Below are 20469 nucleotides of genomic sequence, written 5' to 3'. Positions count from 1 at the left end.
TCTCAGCCCTGGTCCCCACGTGCCCCAGCCCTACAAACCCTGGGAGCACAATCCTGGCAGGATGGGTCACATCCTGCACCCAGCCCAGGAAATGGGGCACAGCCCTACCACCCTCCCACCCCCGCACAACCTCCCACAGCAATCCAGCAGCCTGGTTCATTTAACTCTGTTTTTTTTTTTTTTCTTTTTTTTTTTTTTTTTTTTTGGTTGTTTTTGTGGGTTTTTTCGAAGTACCGTACAAAAAAAAAATCCTCTTACAGTAACAAATACTGGGTTTACATTAGTAAACATCAACAGAAAGAGCAGAGAGCACTACTGCTGGTAACGGTACAGCTCGGGGGGGCAGGTTATTCTTTATTGCATATACCTAGAAACTAAAACCTCACGCAGCCGCCACGTCCTCTCTGAGCACAAAGCTGACACCAGAGCCCTTGGGGGTTAAATGGGGGAGCCTGGAGCCCCCCGAGCAGGGACATGGAGGGATGAGCCCCAAACTGTGCCCCGGGGAGCAGGAAGAGCCAGGTGGCACCCACGGGACGCAGGTGTGTGGCTCGGCTGGGGGACGTGGGGGTCATAAGCAGCAAAGCACAGCCCAGCGCCTCGAAACATGGCCAGGTTCAGAACGAGCCAAAGCAGCAAAGGACAAATCACAACGAGCTTATGCTGGGGGAGCTCCAGGCGGGGCTTCCACCCCGGGGAGAGCAGGGAAAAGCTGCTGTTCAGGGAGCCAAGTGAAGCACCGTCAGGGAAAGGCAGCCCTGCGGAAGGGCATCTTCCTCCTCGTCGTACACGGGACGTGAGCAGTGCCCTGTCAAGGACAGGCCGCCAGCGGGCAGGGAAGGCAGTGCTGGAAGGTGCAGAGGGGTGACCATGACACCCCTTGGGCTGCGGCTGGACAGCAGGAGGGGACAGCATGGGGAGAACAACAGAAATTCAGCCAAAAGGATAAAAACACAGGATAAAGAGAAGCTGGAATTTCCCTGGGCAGCAGAGCCAGGTGAGCACCAAGCGAGTGTTGACAGGTGACAGCTTCAAGCTGAGACTCTCCCGGATGCTCAGCAGGTCCTGGCATGAGCCGGGAGCAAACCCTCCAGCAGGACTGGCCCCAAGCTCACGTTGAGGGGTGGTGGTCGAAGAACGTGGAGCCCATGGGGTGAGAGGCTGAGGATCCCATCTGCCTGCATCCTGTCCTGTGATGTGGGGATGTGCTGGAAGTGCAGGGATAAGCACAGGACCAGCACAGTCCCCAGGCTGAAAAGGTGTGGGACACTAAAAAAGCTTTGGAGTGTTGGTGCAGCCCCCCTGGCCACTCCACAGGAGGCCTCTGGAAAGGGCTGTGAGGACTGAGCCTCCCTGCCCCAGTCCCATGTGCCCTCATCTCTCACATGCCCAAGCCCCAACTATTCCCTTAATTATCCCTGGCAGCTTTTCCCAAGTGATCCCCAAAACCAACCCCCAACTCACTGCCTGCACCTGAGCACCAAACACTGACAAATCAGACCCAAAACCAGGGCCCAGGGCCTGGAGAGGACACGCAGGGAACGGGGGCTGTACAGTTGAGCATGGGAGAGCTGCCACAAGCAACCAGGAATGGGATGTTTGCTCCAGCAACCCCAGCTCCAGAAGGATCTGGGGACCTGCCCAGACCAAGGCAAGCAGCAGAGCAGGCCGGAGAGGGAGGGACAGCGTGGTCCCCAACGCAGGTGGCACATCAAGGGCAGGATGCAGGCACAGCACGAGCACAGAGCATCCCATGGATCCGGAAGAATCCAAGCTGCAATGGGAAACAGAAGCACCAAAGTCCATGGCATCCACCAGCCTGTCCCAAGGAGGAGCCTCTGAGAGGGAACGAGCCACTCTGGCAAATCAAGAGGACCAAGAATGCTCTCCTCCAGCCAGGCAGCCGAGATAACCCAGGAAAGCAAATGCCACCACAGCCTCAACTCTCAGCTCAGCTTTTAAAGCTCTTCCAGGCCCACCTGGGCTGCCCTGGGGCCCTCTGAGCTCAGACACAGCGCCCTGCCCGCAGCAGCCAGCTGTGGTGGGCAGCCCTGCCCGGCCCCCATACAGTACCCACGATAGTAAGTGCTTTGCATTCGTAGTTCACCATCATGCAGATACACTTCAGCATGCCCTGGGCCCCACAGATGTGTCCTCCTGCAGCAGAGAGGTCCTTCATTCCAGGTAGGGCTCGTAGTGTGTGCTGGACTCCGGCCCTCTCCTGCTACAGCTGCAGGGCCCGAGGCTGTGGCAGCCTGGCAGCTGCTGCCCATGCTGGGGGTGGCACTGGGGGCTCAGTAAACACCAGCACCAGGGGAGCAGCTGGTCACAAAAAGAACCATATTTACAGAGCTACAGTCAGCTTCAACGGGTTACGTGTGCAGAGTCACCGAAACCGGCCGGAAACAACGAGCTGTGCATCCCACAGATGCTGCCAGGAAAAACACAGGTACCAACACGGATTTCACAGCTTCACTGGCACAACTAAGGCGGGAGATTCACGGCTAAGCTGATCTTCCCTGCCCAGGCAGCAACACTCCAGAGGTGGTTATGACAGGAGGGAATGGTGGCGAGGTGGGGCACAGCACGGAGCGAGGATCTCGGCCGGGGAGCCCCATGGAGGATTCTCCTTCCTAAGTGTGTCTCTGCATGCAAGAGCAGCACCCCTCGTACCAGACACCATCACAGCCTGCAAGGCCACCGAGGGAAGCGAGAGTGAAGGATGCACACGCTCAATGGAGCCTCCTCCTCCGCCTCCTCCGGTGTCCAGGCAGGGAACCCCTCGGGCACAGCACCGAGGAATCAGGAACCAAAGCTCTACAGTGATGCGTAGCGGGGCGACCTGCCAGCAAGAAGGGGATCTGACCTGCTTATCAGGGAAGGGGAGGGGCTGTGCTTGCCCCCAGCAATTCAATCACAACTGGATCCCACCTCCTAGAGGCTGGAGCCCACTGGGAATCTACAGCCCAGCCTTTCTGTCCCATCAGCCAACACGGGTTTCAGCTACTGACCAAGAGGGACATCAGGAACGGTCACAGACATCTCAGAGGCTCTGAAGGAGCAGGAGCACAGAGACTCAACTATACAGGGTGCAAGAGTCCAGAGCCAGAAAGCAGCGCCCTGGGGAGAAGCTGAAGGCAGCTGTTGTGTTGTGTATGGGCTGCTCATCTGGCTGGTGGCTGGGAAAGGACCGGGTGAGCCAGCGTGACATTCAGGGAGTCATTGTGCTGCACCAGGGACGTGTGCTTGTAGTGCAAGACCAGGTCCTTGAGGGAGGCGTAGAGGTTGTAGGGTTCAGCGAACCCATAGCCCGTCGCTGTCTTGTAGATCACGCAGTGCTTGGTGTCACCGTCCACCCTGCCAGGGAGACATGGGAGCCTGGGTCAGCAGTGGCACAGGGACAGAGGAGCATGAGCAGGGCCACCAAAGCAACGTAAAGATACACCTGGCCCTGGCAGGAGAAGCCAAGGCAGATGGGAGCTGTCACCTCCAGGATCTGGCAAGGGGAAGGTGGAGCGATGTGGGAACACAGCCTGGGCCAGCCCCATCCCATCCCATCCCATCCCATCCCATCCCATCCCATCCCACCCCACCCCACCTGCACAGGGATACTCACACCACGGAGCAGGCGTAGCAGCCCTTCTGGCTGCTCTCACGGATCAGGAAGGTGCCGTCCCGTTTCCCGCACAGCATCTCCTCTGCCTGCACGCGGTTGATCTTCCCCACGTACCACGTCCGCTCCTCGTGGTGGGGCAGCTCCTCCTCGTCATCCATCATGGAGTACTGGCTGCAATCGAGCACAGGCAGGGTCAGACTCCCTGAATCTGGGCACAAGGCTCCCACACCACCCCCACACTGCTAGCTACCATCGCCCATCCAGCAGGGGACATCTTCATCCCCCGGTCAGGGAGCTGGGATTTACCCAGGGCTGCAGCACAGGCAGAACCAGCTGGCAGCCTGTGCTCCCACATCCCCCAAACCCCACAGCACACGAGCAGGACACTCACTCCTCTGTCTCGTTCTTGATGCCCAGCCACTCGTTGATCTTCTTCTGTCGGGCACCCTTCTGCGTCAGCCACCTGGGGAAGGAGGGCAGAGCTGAGCGCAGCTGCAGCGAGCCCCGGGCGTGGCCGTCACCAGAGGGCAGCAGCCGCCGCTGCCAGGGACCGCCGAGCCCCGAGGCCGCGCTGCGGGAGCGGCTCCTGCCCCCAGCGGGCTTCGAGCCGGTCCAACGAGCCCCGGAGCCCCGGAGGAGGCAGCCGGCTGGCTCCCGGGCCGCGCTGCGGGGGCACTACGTACACCAAGTACTGGTCCCGCAGCTTGCGCAGCTGCATCAGGTCTGGCTTGAGGCTGTTCATGCGCTTGTCGATCTCCCGGTTCTCCGAGGCTTGTTTCTTCAGGTCCTGCTCCAGCTTCATCTTGCTGTCGTGGATCTCTGTGATGCGGGACTTGAGCTTCTCAGAGTTCATGAGGATCCTGGGAGAAAGAGGGGGGTTTAGGCTGTGAGCCAGAGTGGGGGAGGTGGAGGAGGCAGCCTGCCAGCTCCAGCCCACAGCACGCTGCTGGAGAGACAAGGAGTCCGCATGCCTCGGCTCTGTGCTGAGCCAGGAGGATCCTTCCAGCCCCTGGAGCCCTTCTCCAGGCAGGGCAGGCCACCACCACCCCCATCCTCACCGTTGCGCCTCCTTCTCGTTGCCCTCCCTCCGGAAGCGCTCGATGTACTCCTTGCTGCACTTCTCCTGTGTCTGACACTGCTCCTCAAAGATCTTGATCGTCTCGTTGAAGGCCTCGATTGCCGTCCTCTTCATCTGCAGCTCCTGGGAGAGAAGGGAGGGAAAAGCTGAGGAACTTTTCTGCACATTTGCATCCCCTCTTTCAACTTCCCCAAAGCAGCTCTGTCCTTGCTGCAGGCAAAATATCCCCCTCCTGGGGAGTCCCTCAAAGTCCATGAGCTGACAAATGGGGCAGCAGGTGGGTGCCCAATCTCTGGTCTCCCCTGTGCACAGCAGGGTTGCTGCCAGCACTCAGGGGGTGACAGAGCAGCCCTTGGGGGTGTCAGGCAGTCCGTGGGGAAGGCAGTGCCCACGTACCTGGGACGTGCGTGTGTACTCCTCATACAGCAGGTCGTACTCCCAGCTCTTGTCCTGGTATTGCTGGTGATAAACCTTCAACTGCTCCCCCACAGCTTCCACGCTGTCCTCCTTCACCACCTGGTCCTGCCACAGGCACAGCCACAGTCAGGACCTGCTCCAGCTGGTCCCACAAAACCCCACAACAAAACATTCCAGCACACAGGGAGAGGGATGGGACATCGGCATCTACCAAAGGGGCAGGGATGGCTGAGCAAACGCCCCTGGTTCAGGCTGTGCTTGCCAGCCATGTCCCTGTACGCCTCACCTGCTGGTACTTGGAGATGGGGTAGAGCAGCCTGGTGTCCAGCTTGGCGTTGTACTGGGCGAGCGACTCGTGCCGGTAATGGGTGATGAGTTCCACCACAGAGCTGAAAGTCAGGGGCTCCGAGAAGCCGTACTTGCCCTCCCGATGGAAGATCTTGATCAGCTTGTTATTGCCTCCCTTCCTGTAGTGGAGGGGAGAGGAGAAGGTGCTTACCACCACCCCAGCACCCTACACCAGCCAGAGATCTTGGCATCCCTGCAGCTGGGATGTGTCCCAAGAGCTGCACCCCTGAGGCTCCCAGGGGATCCCAGCTCCCAGAGGACCCCAGAGCCCTACCTGAGCGTGAGTGTGTACTCCCCCTGGATCTTGCTGGAGGCATCGCGCACCAAGAAGGTCCCATCTGGTGTGTCCCGAAGCTTCTCATTCACCTCCTCCCTGCAAGGAACAGGATTGTCACGGCCTGTGAGGTGGCCCCAAGGCTCCCCTGATGGACAGGGCACCCCAGATGTGAGCCTCCAGTCACCCCCTTACCGAGAAATGTCCCCCCAGTACCACTCGGCGTCCTGCAAGGGCGCGTTGTTCCCATTGGCCAGGCTGGCTGCGCTGGGCTTTGGCTTCGGTGGTTTGGGAGGCAGGGCTGTGAGAGCAGGAGGGTTGAAACAGGGTGAGCCCGAATCCCAGCTCCCCACTGGCAATCCCTTGGAGTGCTGAGTCTCCCTCCCTGCAGTGACTGGCCCAGGAAGGCCCCTTGGCCACTACATTGCCTGGAGCTGCTCCAGGCACATCTCCAGCAGCTCAACACCTTGAGCCGGCCTCCAGGCACAGCTGGGCTATCAAAATGCCCTCGGCAACCCAGCTGTGGGGGCAGAGAGTCCACACCCACAAATGCCAGCACCCCAGGCCCCAAGGAAGGGTATTGCAATACCTGGAGGCAACTGTTCCGGCTCCAGCTCCTTTGCCTGCAGAAGTGTCTCCAAAAACAGCACGGAGAAGTCAGGGCTCAATTCTGGGCTGCAGGGAGAGAAGAGGCAAGTTAAGAACAGCAGTTGCAGAGGAGAACTGCTCCCAGGTCCCCTGGGGTCAGCTGGCTCATCCCAGCTGCCAGACCCCAGGCTGACACCTCTGAGTGCTGCCAGCAGTTTAACCCCACGTGCAGCCCAGCAGGCAGCCCTGCTGTTCCAGGCTGGACTCCTCGTCCTGGCAGGCACAGTGGCCGAAGCTGGGAACACTGCTGGAACCAAAAGCCTCACGTACCTGGCACCAGGCAGCCGAAGGAGAAGGGGGCCGAAGATCTCTCCCAGGGCCCGAGGGTGGAGGCTGTTGCTCTCGGCCTGCTGCGATACCTTCCCCAGATGCCGGAGCAGGAACTGCAGGGTGAGCGTGTTCTGCAGCGGGACCGCAGGCGACTCCAGGGCCAGCTGCAGCTGCTTCCGGCAATTCTCTGGCTGGGGGATCTCTGGGGAAAGAACAAGACACGAGGGAAGAGCTGGGACAGCCGGCACCACTCTCCATGCTCCGGCTGCGTCACAGCACAGGAGCGCTGGCAGCGGTGGGGGCCATGTGCCAGGCCCCAAAGGGACAGGAATTATTTTAATATCCCAGATGTGTCCATCCCACCCAGCTGCCCATTCCCAAGGCAGCCAGGGGGAGGCCCTTACCCTGCAGGATGCGAAGGATGTCTCCGTGCACCGACACTGGCACCACGGGGGAGGGCAGGTCCTGCAGGTAACCTCGCAGTGCCTCGCCCAGGGAGTGCACGTCCAGGGGCTCCAGGTCACCCAGGGTCCAATCTGCCAGGGCACAGATTTCCCATGGGAGGTGGACACAGCACTGCACACCCAGCTGGCAGCTCTGGTGCTGCCAACACCCATCCCAGAAACCATCACACACCAGCCAGCTATCATGGGACACAGCACCACGAGGGAGCTCAAGCAGCCCTCGGGCAGCCCATGTGACAGAGGATGCCTGAAGTGCACCCCAGAAGTCAGCTGGCTCTGGGAACCCTGGCAGCTCCTTTGGGAGAGGGCAGAGGTCATTTTGGGTACCCACACCCTTTGCCATGAGCCCCAACACAGGAATTCTAGGCAGCCATAGCTTGGGTGAGAGTTTTACTCCCCACTGCCAGCAAGAGTTGAGCACAGGCTGGGCAGCCACACACTGAACCGAACAGGGAAAATACCTCCCTCAAACACAGGATTTTGGGAAGCACATAAAGCCTGTCCCTCGCTCCTGCAAGAGCACAGCCCGGGCTGACAGCACCGCGTGGTTGGGGTTTGCGGAAACGTCTGCGGGAGGGGACTCGCCAGCGTGGTGCCGGATGAGGCCCCAGCCCAGCTGAGAGGCAGACGGCTCCCAGGGCTCCCCGGCAGAGACATCAGCTGCCAGCACCATGGAGCCATGGCTCCAGCCACCAAGCTGAGCTGAAAGATCCTCCCCTGCTTATTAGTGGCGTGACAGAGCCAGAGGAGCCTCCAGCAGCCCATCAGCAGAGCACCCCAAAGACAGTGGGTGACAAGCACAGGGGTTCACTTGTTTGCCTGCGAGCCTCTGAGCCAGCACCACATCCCTTTGTTGCCCCCCACGGATGGTGCCAGAATCCCCTCTGTCCCATCCCTTCCATGCAGGACAAGGCATTTTGGGATGGGGAACAGCCCAGCCCCAGAGGCAGCGTGCTGGGAGTCAGGAACTGCCGGGGACAGGCGAGCCTGGCCTGGATTGCATTACTGCTGGCGCTGTCACATCCACTAATCTCCTCCATCTGAGCCAATTCGCCTCCACCGCGCCGAGCTGGTTCTTACCGGTTCTCAGCGCCTGCCTCAGTTCGGAGCCAGATGTCCTGTACAGCATCTCGCTGTCCAACCCTGCGGAAGGGGGGACACTGCTGTCAGCTCCAGCACAGGCATCGTTTCAGTGCCAGCCAATGGCTGTGGCACGGCCAACCAGGCCTGGATGGTGTCCAAGCCAACCCCCTGCAGAGTCTGGCCCCTGGGTGGCCCCCCAGGACACCCGGTTCAGTGGCCCCATTTCTCCACCATGGCACAGATCCAGGCTGTAAGCGCTTCCCAAACCCCAGCACCCACCCAGAGTGTGTAGGTGCTCAAACCAATCACCCTCATAGGCCTCAGCAGCTCAACCCAGGGAGAAACATGAGAGCAGCTGTTTCCTGTGTGTCCCACAGAGCTCAGCTCCCATTGTGGGTTTTTGGGGTGTATCAGCCCCCCCAGTGCTCAGCATTGCCCCCTTACCTTTCTTCTCAATAGCTTCCACCAGCTTCACCAGGAGAGGCGGAGCAACCTCGGGAGGGCTGAACTGCTCCTGCAAGTCCGGGAGAGGAGACCCTGGGGGAGAGGGAGGGAGAGAAGGGCTCAGCACCAGCTCAGCCCTCAGCAGCAGAGCTGGGCCAGGGCACAACCCAGGCAACTCCCAACAGGGGCAAGGAAAGCCGTGGCCCCTGCTGTGAGGCTGTGACCCAGGCAAACACAGCATGGAGCCTGCGAGGAACCTGCCCAGGAGCCAGCACAGCACTTGTTGAGCTCCAGCCCTGACTGGGTGTGCGCAGGGAGATCTCTACTGCTCCCTGCAGAGGCTTGGAGACAAGAGCCCATCCCCCTGGGAACTCGCACCCCCCCGGGCAGGCAGGACAGGGGTTACCAGGGCTCCTGGAGCTCAGGGCTGGGTGCCTGCCCAGCACAGGGGCTGCGCAGGGCTGGCAGCAAAGCGGGGCCAGGGAGCTCGATTTGCTCGTCGTGGTGAGCTGTGATTAATCCAGCGATTCAGACAGAACGCCATGTCAGCAAATTCCTGCCCTTGATTGCTCGTTTAACATGGAAACCGGCCCTGTGCCTCCCCCTCCCCGTGAGCCCACAAGCCTCTGTGCAAGCTGCTACAGGGCAGACAGCCCGTGGCACGGGACCAGGGTCCCCCCATTCCTGGGGGATGTGCAGCCCCGTGTCGGGTGGTATTTCACTGCCACTTCCAGAAAATCTTGAGGTTCTGGCTCCAGGCACCCCCTTCCTCCGTGCATGCCGGGGCAGGAGCACACAGGCCTGGCTGAGGAGCTGCCAGCAGGAGGTTTGCCGAAGGATAAGCGGTGCCAGGCTCCATCCCGCTTCCAAAGGAGCACCAGCCGGAGCAGGAGGCTCCTCTGGGCTGGTTCACAGCACCCGGCAGACCCTGGGGAGCCCACAGTGGGTGAGGACACCCAGCACGCTCCACTCTGCAGAGGCAGAGCCAAAAGGCTGCTCCCCATTGCGAAACAGCTCCGTTGTCATGGATCTGACCCGAACTCGCCTGGTGGGGTCTCACCACGAGGCACAGCAAGCTGGAACTGCGCACCCAGCTCAGCCTCCTGCACCCACGGGCTCGAGGGGAGACGGAACAGCCATGGGAAGGGAAGCACACGGGTCAGGCACCCAGCAGCTCTGCAAGAGCCTGTGCTACTGGGGCGGGGGGGACAATCCCCCCCTGGAGCGAGCCCCTGGGCATGGAAAGGGGCCCAGCGTGGTGCGGGTCGGGGTGGGGAAGCTGCAGGCAAGCTTCCAGGCTGGCAGCTCCCAGCCTGACCCTTGGGAAGGGCTGAAGGGAGAGTAAATACTGGTGCTGCCCACGTGGCCCGGCCGGGAATGTGCTGCTTCAGCAGGCAGCAGCTTGTCTTTTTTTGTCAGGCACAGAGCTGGAGCCAGCAGCGACTCCTGAGCCTGCCGGGCCTCCGGGCTGGGCTGCCGCGAACAAGGCTGCTCACAGCACGGCCCGGGCAGCTGCGGAAATATTCCCGAGCCGCATTTTCCGCTCGTGTTCTCTGCGGAAGGCAAACACCAGCAGCTCGTAAATCCACTGGCAGAACACGCTGGGTCTCGCCGCTCCGCGCGGCCAGCCCTGCTCCCGGGCTGCGGGACAGCTGTGGCACTGGCCCTGCTCCACGAGTGACACTGAGGGGCTAAGGGGTCCCTGCCAGCCAGGGCAGGACCTGGGAAGCAGGGAAGGAGCTTTGTGGGGCAGCCAGGAAACGGTTCTGCACCTCCTTAAGTGCAGACCATGAAGAAGTAAGACAGGCTTGGCTCAAATATGGTTTTTCCATTGCAAAAATGTGTCTCCCCAGCAGAATACAGAAATAAAGAATCACAGAATATCCTGAGCTGGAAGGGACCCACAAGGATCTTCAAGACCAGCTCTTAAGTGAATGGCCCATATGGGGATCAAACCTGCAGGCTGAGTGTAAAATGGCTCTGGGCGTTTGAACTGCCTCCCTGCAGGCCCTGCCTGTGCCCAGAGTGGAGGTTGGCTCTGGGGATACACCCACAGGGGACAGGGCTGGCACTGCCCTCACGTGCCCTGGTACCCCACCCTCCATCTGCAGGCAGAGGCCAGCTTTTGGTTTCCTTCCCAAATTTATCTTTTCTGTGTTTCAGGAGCTTTGGCACGTATCTTTTTCCACCTCCCAGAGACCCCACCGGTGGCTTTGATCGCCCAGACACGCCCCCACCAAGCCCCCTTGAGAAGAGGGGAGAGCCGATGAGGGCAGAAATCCAGCCCCCGAGGGAGCACCGGGCTGGATGCAGGCGAGGCCAGCACATCCAGCACAGAGCACATCCCAGGCTCCCAAGAGGAGCTGCTTTCTTGGAAAGGCAGGTTGCAAGCGGGATGACTCAGGTCAGGCTCTCGCTGCCAACCCAAATGCACGCAGGGCCCGGCCGCATTCCCACCCTGCGGAGATGTTTCCTGGGGCCGCCCCTCCGGCTCCGGGAGCAGGAGCGAGAGAGGCAGCTGCAGGGAGCTGCACCAGCCCCACAACCCCGGTTTTGTAAGACCCAGAGGTATTTTCACATAGCCAGAAGTATCTGCTGGGGTAGCTGTGGCTTCCAGGCAGAGAGGGATGGGGAGGACACAGCAATGCCAGCTGGGAGCGTTCCCTGGCACCCTCCAGCTCCTGCTGCTGACCCCACTCCTCCCATGTACACCAGCACAGGGTCTTCTGCAAGGCATGGGAAGGCAAAGTGTGGCTGTCACCCCTCAGAGAATCCTGGAATGGTTTGGATTGGAAGGGACCTTAAAAGATCACCCAGTTAAAACCCCCCTGCCTAATTCCACTAGATTAGGTTGCTCCAAGCTCCATCCAGCCTGACCTGGAACACTTCCAGGGATGGGGCAGCCACAGCTGCTCTGGGAAACCTGTGCCAGGGCCTCACCACCCTCACAGTCAGGAATTTCTTCCTAATATCTAATCTAAATCTCTCCCTGTTTTAATTTAAATCTTTCCCCTTGTCCTATCACTATCTGCCTGTATAAGAAGCTTCTCTCCCTCTTTTATATAAGCTCCCTTTAAGTACTGGAAGGCCACAGTAAGGTCTCCCAGATCCTTCTCTTCTCCAGGTGAGCACCCCAGCTCTCCCAGCCTGTCTCCAGAGCAGAGGGGCTCCAGCCCTCGGAGCATTTCCGTGACCTCCCCTGGACTCACTCCAACAGGTCCACATCTTTCTTGTGCTGAGGACTCCAGATCCAGACTCAGCACTGCAGGTGGGAGTCTCACAAAGGAAGAGTAGAAGGAGAGAACCCAGGGGCTGCTGAGCCCTGGCCACAGGGTTTGTGTGCCTGGGAGCCAAAAAAAGAGGCTAAGAGCAGGCAGATGCCACAGCTCCACAGGCAGGGCTGAGGCACGTTGGCACTCCCGGACCGGGTCCGTGCCAAGGCCAGGCCAGCTGGGAGGCAGCCGCAGGTGCAGGACAGCCCATGCCCAGCTCCAGGGTGGCTGCCCAGCCCCAGCGAGGGCTCAGCGACCCGCGGGGAGGGCTGGCTGCCAGGCAGACAAGCAATTAGCTCCAGTTCTCAGAAGCGCTCTTTTAGACCCTGACTTTTCTCCTCTTGCCCAGAGACAAGTAATTGTGTCTCTCAGCAGGGCTGAGCAGCTCTTGGCAGGGAGCACTGCCCCAGGCACTGCAGAGTCGGGGAGGTGGTGGCTGGGAGAGGTCAGGACTTACCCTGAAGGGAGGCAGCCTGGCAAAAGTCAGTGGAGCAGGGAGAGGGACCATGGGGATCCTGGCTGGTTGCACAACAGAGAAGGAGAAAGATCTTGGAGCAGTAAGAGTGGGACAAGGCTTGCCCCAGGAAGCTCTGCTGAGCAGATTGGCAAGCTGGAGGAACAAAGTGCTTTTCTCTGGGCCAGGACTGACAGAGGCCAGCTTTTGGCTGCGGCTCAACTGCACTGCTACTGGTGGGGCAACCCAGTGCTGCTGAGCTGAGGGTTTCACCGCTGTCCTACAAAGCCACTCACACACTCTCATCTGTCACACAGCGAGACTGGACGTGTCCCGGAGCAACAGGGCACACAGCAGGGCTTACCTTGCTCCAGAGCCTCGGGCAGCCGGCAGCCGCTGGCCCCTGGCGTGGCGGGCAGGGGTCTCTGCACTCGGGGTCGATGCGAAGGGACGGCGATTTTCACCGGCCCCACGTACTCCACGTAGGTGCCAGGAAAGTCCCCCTTCTGCTTGGTGCGCTCGTTGACGCCCAGGATCCACCCGATCTGATTGGGGGTCTGCTCATCTCCATCTTTGAAGCCCAAGGCTTGCAGGGCCCCCTTGCTCACGACCAGGATGTCTCCGGGCAGCAGGTCAATGTCCTCCTCACGCTCCTTGCGGTAGGGATAGAGCGCGCGGTACTGGAAGCCGTCGGTGCTGCCCATCCTCTCTGCCGGGGGAGAAGGGCTCTGAAGGGTGAGGCAGCACGTTCCAGGTGGGAGAGGAGGGCCCTCAGAGGCAGCTCTCCCCCATCAGCACTCTGAACTGTCTCTGTGTGAACCGGCACACCAGGAGCCTGGTCTGGGTGCCCCGGAGCGCTTAGGTGCAGCCCCTTTTCCTTAGCTTGAAACCACGATTCAACCAAATTATGGAGCAAAGGGAGAAGGAGACGAACATAATCCAGCACTGGTGAGTGAGCATGCAGCAAAGAAACCCGAGATCAGAGTCTGTTTCACCAAAAAAGCCAGTCTCTTGGGGTCTGGGGAGGAAAAGCACAGTAGGCTTCCAGCCTGGAATAGCGTGGCACACTATGTTCCCCTTCCCAGTGCCTGCAAAGAGAAGAAGACTTGTCACTGCACAGCCAGGCACCCCACACCCTCCCAACACGCCAACATTCAAACTAGGGGTTCACCTGAGAGAGGCAGGACTCGTTTCTCTCCTACCTAGCAGCTGATGCTGAGCTCTGGATCCAACCAGGACATGCTAATCCCGATTTACACTCCCAAAAGCAAGTGAGGAGCCAGCGGCTGCGGGCAGGAACGCTGCCTCCTCTCTGCTACAGCCAGGCACCAGCTCTGCATCTTAAAGAGGTTCACCCCTGCTTCTTCAGCTTACCCTCCTCGAAGCACTTATGCAAACAAGGAGACAACAAGTGGGACAAAACAGCCTTTATGCAGGATAACTTTTGCATACAGAAAAGGGTGACCCTGCACCCACCAGCTGCAGGCCCTGAATAAGAGCAGAACAAACAGATTTAACCTTCCCTTGTTAAATCGATTAAATTTCACAGTTCACCTTTACATCTCGCCATGCAATCCCCCACAAAGGCATCTTCTGAAGAGAGCTGCCCACAAATGTAGGTTAACCACGCTTTCAGCAAAAGGCGTTCGAGATGCACTGCCATTCCCACAGAGCAGCACTTCAAAGCTTTGCTCTGAGCAAAAAGTCAATTTTTGAATTTTTCAAAAGCAGCAACAGCATCAAGCGCAGGCACGGGTTCTTTTTGCAGAGATGGAGGCAAGAGGAGTTAAAATAATCTTTAGAAGCCTTCAAGTCTACTTAGAGCTCCTAACTGCCTTTCAGCTATTCAGAGAGAAATTGAATATGCTGCCTGCCCTGCCCAGAAATCCACCAAAAAGAATAAACCTGGGTTATAACATGTTGTTGAAGAGATGTACGAGCCGGGACGTTCCCACCAGCCAGGCACGTCCTCTTTTCCCATCCCCTCCTGGCTGCACAGGCCAGTTTTCCACCTCCCTCAGGCAAATCCCAGAGTTCTGGCTCCCGCAGAAATGGCGTGTGGTCGAGGACCGGACCTACAAGGCACCGGGGCAGCCAGAAACCAGCTTTCCCAGGGACACCTTGGGCCTGCTGAAACGGTGCAGGTCCTGTTAAAGGCTTGAGCTGTTTTGGCCCAGAAACCACCAAACCCAGCTCAAACTCTTGAGTCTCATCTGAAAACTATTAACGAGCAGGAAGGTGCATCTCAGGGCTGTGGGAGCCTGGGCAGAGGGAGGCAAGGAGGCAAAGGGAGCCAGGACAACCCTCCCAGAGGGGTCAGTGAACAACCAAGCACGGCACGAAGCCAGGGCTGCCGGTTGGACTCTGTGACAGGCACCAACGGTGGTGATCTGCAGGGTTTCTAAATAACCCTTCCGGGCCAGCAATACCTTACAGTTCATATCAGCTACAAGTCCCTCTTTCCTCCTGCACATGTTATCGCCCCTGCACGTGTCACCACACCTGCACGTGCTGCCACAGCTGCACGTGCTGCCACAAAGTCTGAGACCGGGGTGAGTCCCCCGAGAGGAGCCAGCCCCACCTCTCCGCAGCCAGGCTCTCCAGCTCGGCACCAGGGCTCCTTCCCTTGACAAGGACAAAAGGCACAAAGAGGCCATGGCACAGGAAACCTGTGCAGCAGCCAGAGCCCGCACCGCCTGCCTGAGCTCGGGCAGGCGTCCCAGCCGGGCTGTCTTTGCCATGAATGAACAGGCAGTGCCCGCGGGGAGGTGAGGCACTTGCGGCCAGAGGCGGGTGGGGAACAGGACTGAGCCTGATCCAGCTTGCTGGAGAGCTTCTCCAGAACTCCAGGAGCAACACCAGACTGCAGAATTCATGGAGAGACTCTACAGAGGTTTCTGATGTTCATAGGGGAAGTAACTCATCCCAGCACAGCTGCTGTGAAAGCTCCCACCATGCTGGGATGGCGGCTGCAGGGAACTCGCAGCAGGGCCCGCATTTCCCCAATCCAACCAGCCCCAGCCAGGAAAATATTACTTCATAATCCACAGCATAAAGAGAGATTTATGACCAGGCTTACTGGCTGCCCCTCTGAGTGCTGCCTGTCAGGGTCCCCCAGAGTGGAGTCACAGTGCCGGGGGCACTGAATGACTGCCAAGGGCCTGAGTGGCCGCTGCCCGCTGGGCACAGCGCCAGCAGCTCCCCCTCTTCCCGGGGAGGACAGACCCCAGAGTGCACCCAGAGGCAGCAGAGCTCATCCCCAGCAGGGTCTATAGTCCCCCACAGGCACCCCCCCAGCTTCCACCCGCGGATCCCAGCCCCGACTCCAGGCACCTCCGACAAGCTGCTGCAGCTGAAGAGGCTGGAAGGACAAAATGCTCAGGCCTGGCAAACTTGTTCAGTAACTTTTAAAAGCAGATCTGCGTGCAGGGGTGGGAAGAGGAGGGTGACTCCGGAGCACCGAGTGTCTCCAAAGAGCAGGTCCCGCAGCTTCTTCCAACCGACTCCTTCCACAACCTTCTTCCCTGGGGTGGGAACGCAGGCACAGCTTTGTGCCACCGCACTCTCCACGTTCCAGCAGGTCACTGGGCACATGAAAAAATCCAGAGAACTCAGAGCCAGAAGATTCCTGGAGAAGTCTCACCTGCTTTCCCCACACTCAGCCCAGGTGGGCACTGAGTGCTCGTGAACACGGGTGAGGAGACCCCCAGGAGACCCAAATCCTCATGGCTAATGCCAGCACTGTCCTCTCCAGGGGCAACAGTTGTCCTCTATCCTGCCATGGACCCAGCCAGAGGCTTCCCTGACTGAGCTGCAGAAAAGCTCTGCACCCTCGGAGAGCAGCTGACGGAATTTTTGGGGACTGGGAACACACACTTCCCAAAGCCCTGGAACAGCTCTTTGGAGGGAAGGCAGCGCCGAGAGGCCGGGACACGCACAAGCCTGTCGGCTGGAAGCACACCTCCAAGCAGGAGAGAGGGAGCACCTTGCCAAAAGATTTGTGCTGGGCCCAGCTCCAGGTTTGCTCGGCTCTCAGAGAGGAACCTCGTGTGTCTGTGCTGGCGAGCACTTGCTTAGGCTGCTCTGAAAATCCCATGCATCAGACAGCTAAATACCTTTGGTAAATCTATCTCAGTGCCCAGAAACAATCCCTCAATTCATTAACTGCTGTCAATACTTGCTTTGTTTAATACATTGGTTTGAAACAAAAAACACATTACAAGTCTTTTTGTCTGTGCCCAGCACATAAATAAAAGCATCTTAACATTTTAAATGTGGTTCCTGTGCTTTTTAACCCAGTTCCAAATGCAGTTCAAAGTGCAGCTTGAATTGAAGCAAGATTGAGAGTTACTTTCCTTCCAGTGATGGGAAAGAATGCATAAAAATATTTAAAAGAAGAATATGCTCACAACAGTATACACAGCTCCAACCTCTCCAAGTTACATCAGATCCTCAGCAAGCAAAACAAACACCAGATTGAGTTTTGAACTGCAAGTTACAGACAAAAAGAACAAACTTTTCCTTTAACAAAAAGAGAAAATAGAACAATGCAATGATGGATGGGAATAAAAATGGACAGGGAATTGCCTGCCACCGTGACATCTGCTGCTGCATCACGTCCTTCTGACCCACGCAGCCAGGGCAGCTCTGATGGCCTCAGCTCCTGAAGCTGGCAGTGGCAAGCATGTCACAGATCGTGCTGTACCCACCAGCACCCACAGTGCCGAGTGGCAGAGGCAGGGAGGGTAAGAGCTTGGCAACCCCTGATTTATAGCCAGGACAAACAGCACAGCAAATCCCTGTGCTCCCAGGCAGCTTCCCGGGCCTGCTGCCTCCCCAGCAGGAACAATGACTGGAAAAACGACTCGCAAGGCTGGAGCCATGAGCGAGGCCATGGAGGAGGCAGCAGTGCCACGAGGAGCTGTGGGGGAAGGAGCCGGGAGAGCCCGCGGGGAGCCGGTGCGGGCGGGAAGCGGAGCTGGACACGCTCCAGCAGCTGCCCCTGGGGAAGCAGCCAGCGGAGCAGGGAGAGCTGGAGCCCGGGCTGGCCACGGCGCTGCCAAGCCAGCTGGTATTTCCTTCCAAACAGGGAAAAGCTGCAGGGGAGGAGGGGAGTTATGCCTGAGCCGTGCCCGAGCCAGGCATGGGACAGCCGAGGCCGTTTTCGCCTCTTCTCTTCCCCAGAAATGCTTCCCAGCCAGCAACAGATCGCCAGGAGCAAGAGATCTCCCAGGAGCAGCAGCTCCTGCCCAGAGCCGCAAGCCACTCTTTGCCAGGGACACAGAGCATTTACTGCTCATGCTTGAGTTTCATTAAATATTTTGCTTTATTCACCAAAGCCCGAGGAAGTGAAGGAATATCTGAAATACTTCACTGAAAAGGTCAATGTCATGGTTAGCAGGGACATGAGGAGCTGAATAAATCAGGAATGACCAACACCTTCCTCACTTTTGGGAGACCACTGGAGGTGCCAGGGACCTCCTGCTCAAAGGCTGGACAGCATGAGAGCACCCCAGGCAGTCTGCACACCGACTCCAAGACTTCTCATACTGTTCAGAGGCTTCTCCAGACACTGAAAGTCCTTGCTCCAGCTGAAGCTTGTTCTCTCTTAACCACCTCAGAAACTTTCTCCTCCTCCCTACAAGAGCTTTTTACTTGGCCAGAGACTTTTATTTGCTGGCAGCAAGCAGAGAAGGACCCAGTACCCAACACCAGCCCCATCACCTCACTCCAGGCTGCCTTTACACCATCCCCCATGCAGCAAGCACACACTAATTCCATTTTAGGAGCATTTATAGAGCTGGCTTTAGGGATATAGAAACTCAGGAGCTGTATTTTGGCAAAAAAATTACAGTTCTAAAAAAAACCTGAGTACATGAAAAAAAAAATCCAACTGCTCTTGCTAACTTATCTGCTTAAAATCACATTCCCCAGGGTATTTGGAATTTATATGATTTATTAGCAGCTCTGCACAGCTCAGCAATCACATGAAGTAACCGGCGAGGTAAGAAGCACCCAGGTTAATAGACCAGCATGATTTGGATATTGGTGAGAGAGCCAAGACCTTCCAACTTGATAAATCCACCATCCCTTCCTCTGTCTGCTTTTTATCTTCCATTACCAGGCTACTTTAGCTCCAAGCTGTGGCTCCAGAGATTCCCAGAGGAATTAAAAGAGCCCTCGATATTATAAATACTCTTCTTCATTGTAAACACACCCCGGCACTCGGAGCTCTGACACGGCTCCAAACTGGCTCCGCAAACCACTCTGCTCCTCGCCACATTCCAGCTGAGCCGCGCTTTCCTTTCCAACCCAGCACTTTTGTCCAAGCGAGACCCAACTGCGGGCAGAAAGGATTTTCCTGTGTGCTTAAAACCTTGTTCCAGCGAGTTGGGAATGGGGGGTTTTGGGGCAGAGATCAGCTTTAGGAGGAACGAGTCCGTGCCACGAACCACACGGGCAGATGGAAGCACGAGCTGCCCACGTCAAAGAGAGTCACCAAAGAAACCAAACCATGGCTTGGACTTTCCCACATCGTGGAAGGCTGGAGCAGAGGCCAATCCAGCCTCGGGGACACACCAGCCCTTCACATGTCAGGGAAGGGTGGGGGAATGGCCAGGAAAGCAGTGATTTAGGCTATATTTACTCAGCTGTCTCCATTCTCTGCTCTCACAGAGAAAGTCACAGGGCCAGTTCCCCAGCGGCTCCAAGAGCTGCTTGGGAAATCAAAGCCGCACATTAATGGGAGGAGAGGCAGCCACGGCTCCATTGAAAGGCAACGCTGGGGCCACTCCAGCTCTTCACAGCTCTCATTTTTCAACAGTTTTGCCCCCTGGCTTCTTTATCTCCCATTGATCACAGAACCCCAATTTGGGAGGTACGTGACCATGGGAATTTTCCTCCTCAAGGCACTGAGAAATATCCACAGAAGGAAAAGAAATACAGTGACCAACCTCCCTGGGAAGCAGTGGGCTGGCTCATCCCAGAGCGAGGGTTTGGGGGATATACTATGTTAAGAGAAAGCAAAACCACCCTTGAGCTGAATTTGGCACGTCCAGACGGACAGGCACATCCCTGGGGCACCAGCTCCAGCCTGGGAACCGCTGGGGCCGAATTAACCCCGGGCAGGGGGAACAAACAGAGCTGGGACCTTGGAAGGCCACTCTGGTTTCACCGCCCCCGGGGGTCCCCAGGAGCCTCGGCAATGGGGACTGCACCGTGCTGAGGGGGTCCCTGCACTGTCACCGCTGTGGGGACAGCGGCACAGGGCACTCTGTGATGGCACTGCTGGGTTGCAGAGAACCCGAGGGGAGCGGTGGGCACAGCCCGGGCACTGGGGGGGACAGGGACAGCCCGGGGGGGATCGGGGGGCACAGAGAAGACATGGGGACAGCCCTGGGGGGACCGGGGGGCATAGCCCTGGCATCACGACGAAGCCACACGGCAGTGGCACTGCCCTGGCAGTGGGACACCCTGCGCCAGCACCTCCCGAAGGGTCCGAGCACATCCTCGAGGCTGCCCCATGAGGGACAGAGCCTCGGCCCGAGGCCCATCCCGGTGCTCCCCGCCAGGCCCCGGGGCGCCTCACGCTGAGGGGGGTCCCGACGTTCACCCTGGGCCTGGTTCCGATGCCGGGCCGCTCTCCCCGATCCCGACCCCCCCGATCCCCATCCCGCCGTTCCCGGCCCTGTCCCACCTCTCCGCCGGCCCCATCCGCCGCCGCTCGCCTCCAGCCCGCTGCTGCCTCCGGCCCGGCGGAGCCTGGGACAGGCCCGAGCGCCGCCGGAACTGCCCGAACCCGCCCCGGAAACAGCCGACAGTAGCCGAGAGAGAACGGAACTGCCCGAACCAATCCCGGAAATAACCGAGAGCAGACGACAGAGGACGGAGCTGCCCGAAGACTCCGGCCCCGCCCCTCCCCTGGCCCGACCACCATCGGGGCCCCGCCCCTCCCGCGAGCCGCTCCGGAAGGAGCCGAGGGGGCCCGGAGAGAGAGCGCGGCGGCGCCCCCTGGTGGTGAGCGGAGCGGGCACCGCATCGGGCACCGGGATAGCACCGGGAACGGGGCACAGCACCGGGATCGAACCGGGAACCGGGCACA

At 58.8% G+C, this 20469-nt stretch overlaps 1 protein-coding gene across 3 annotated transcripts; it reads right to left on the bottom strand.

The window, feature by feature from the left end:
- Positions 1–206: 206 nt before the first annotated feature.
- Positions 207–20154, bottom strand: PIK3R2 (phosphoinositide-3-kinase regulatory subunit 2). Of its 3 annotated transcripts, none has more exons than XM_042044965.1 (16): positions 20065–20154; positions 12733–13456; positions 8643–8735; positions 8196–8258; positions 7056–7187; positions 6652–6853; positions 6323–6408; positions 5929–6034; positions 5734–5832; positions 5398–5578; positions 5091–5216; positions 4675–4817; positions 4300–4476; positions 4008–4079; positions 3617–3787; positions 207–3357 (listed from the first exon to the last, which is right to left on the bottom strand). In XM_042044965.1, the coding sequence occupies exons 2-16, from the start codon at positions 13070–13072 to the stop codon at positions 3165–3167; spliced, it is 2184 nt and encodes a 727-aa protein (XP_041900899.1). In that variant the 5' UTR covers positions 13073–13456; positions 20065–20154; the 3' UTR covers positions 207–3164. The 3 variants fall into 3 exon arrangements, with proteins under 3 accessions (XP_041900899.1, XP_041900966.1, XP_041901028.1); XM_042045032.1 differs by lacking the exon at positions 20065–20154 and adding an exon at positions 16012–16249; XM_042045094.1 differs by lacking the exon at positions 20065–20154 and adding an exon at positions 15702–15938.
- Between the last annotated feature and the right edge of the window lie 315 nt (positions 20155–20469).

This window comes from Corvus kubaryi, unplaced genomic scaffold (assembly GCF_017639235.1).
Source record: "Corvus kubaryi isolate FWS band 111438036 unplaced genomic scaffold, C.kubaryi_AGA036_p1.0 121, whole genome shotgun sequence".
NCBI classification, from domain to species: Eukaryota; Metazoa; Chordata; class Aves; order Passeriformes; family Corvidae; genus Corvus; species Corvus kubaryi.
Note: the sequence above shows the minus strand (reverse complement) of the source record. Positions and strands in the feature narration are given on the sequence as shown.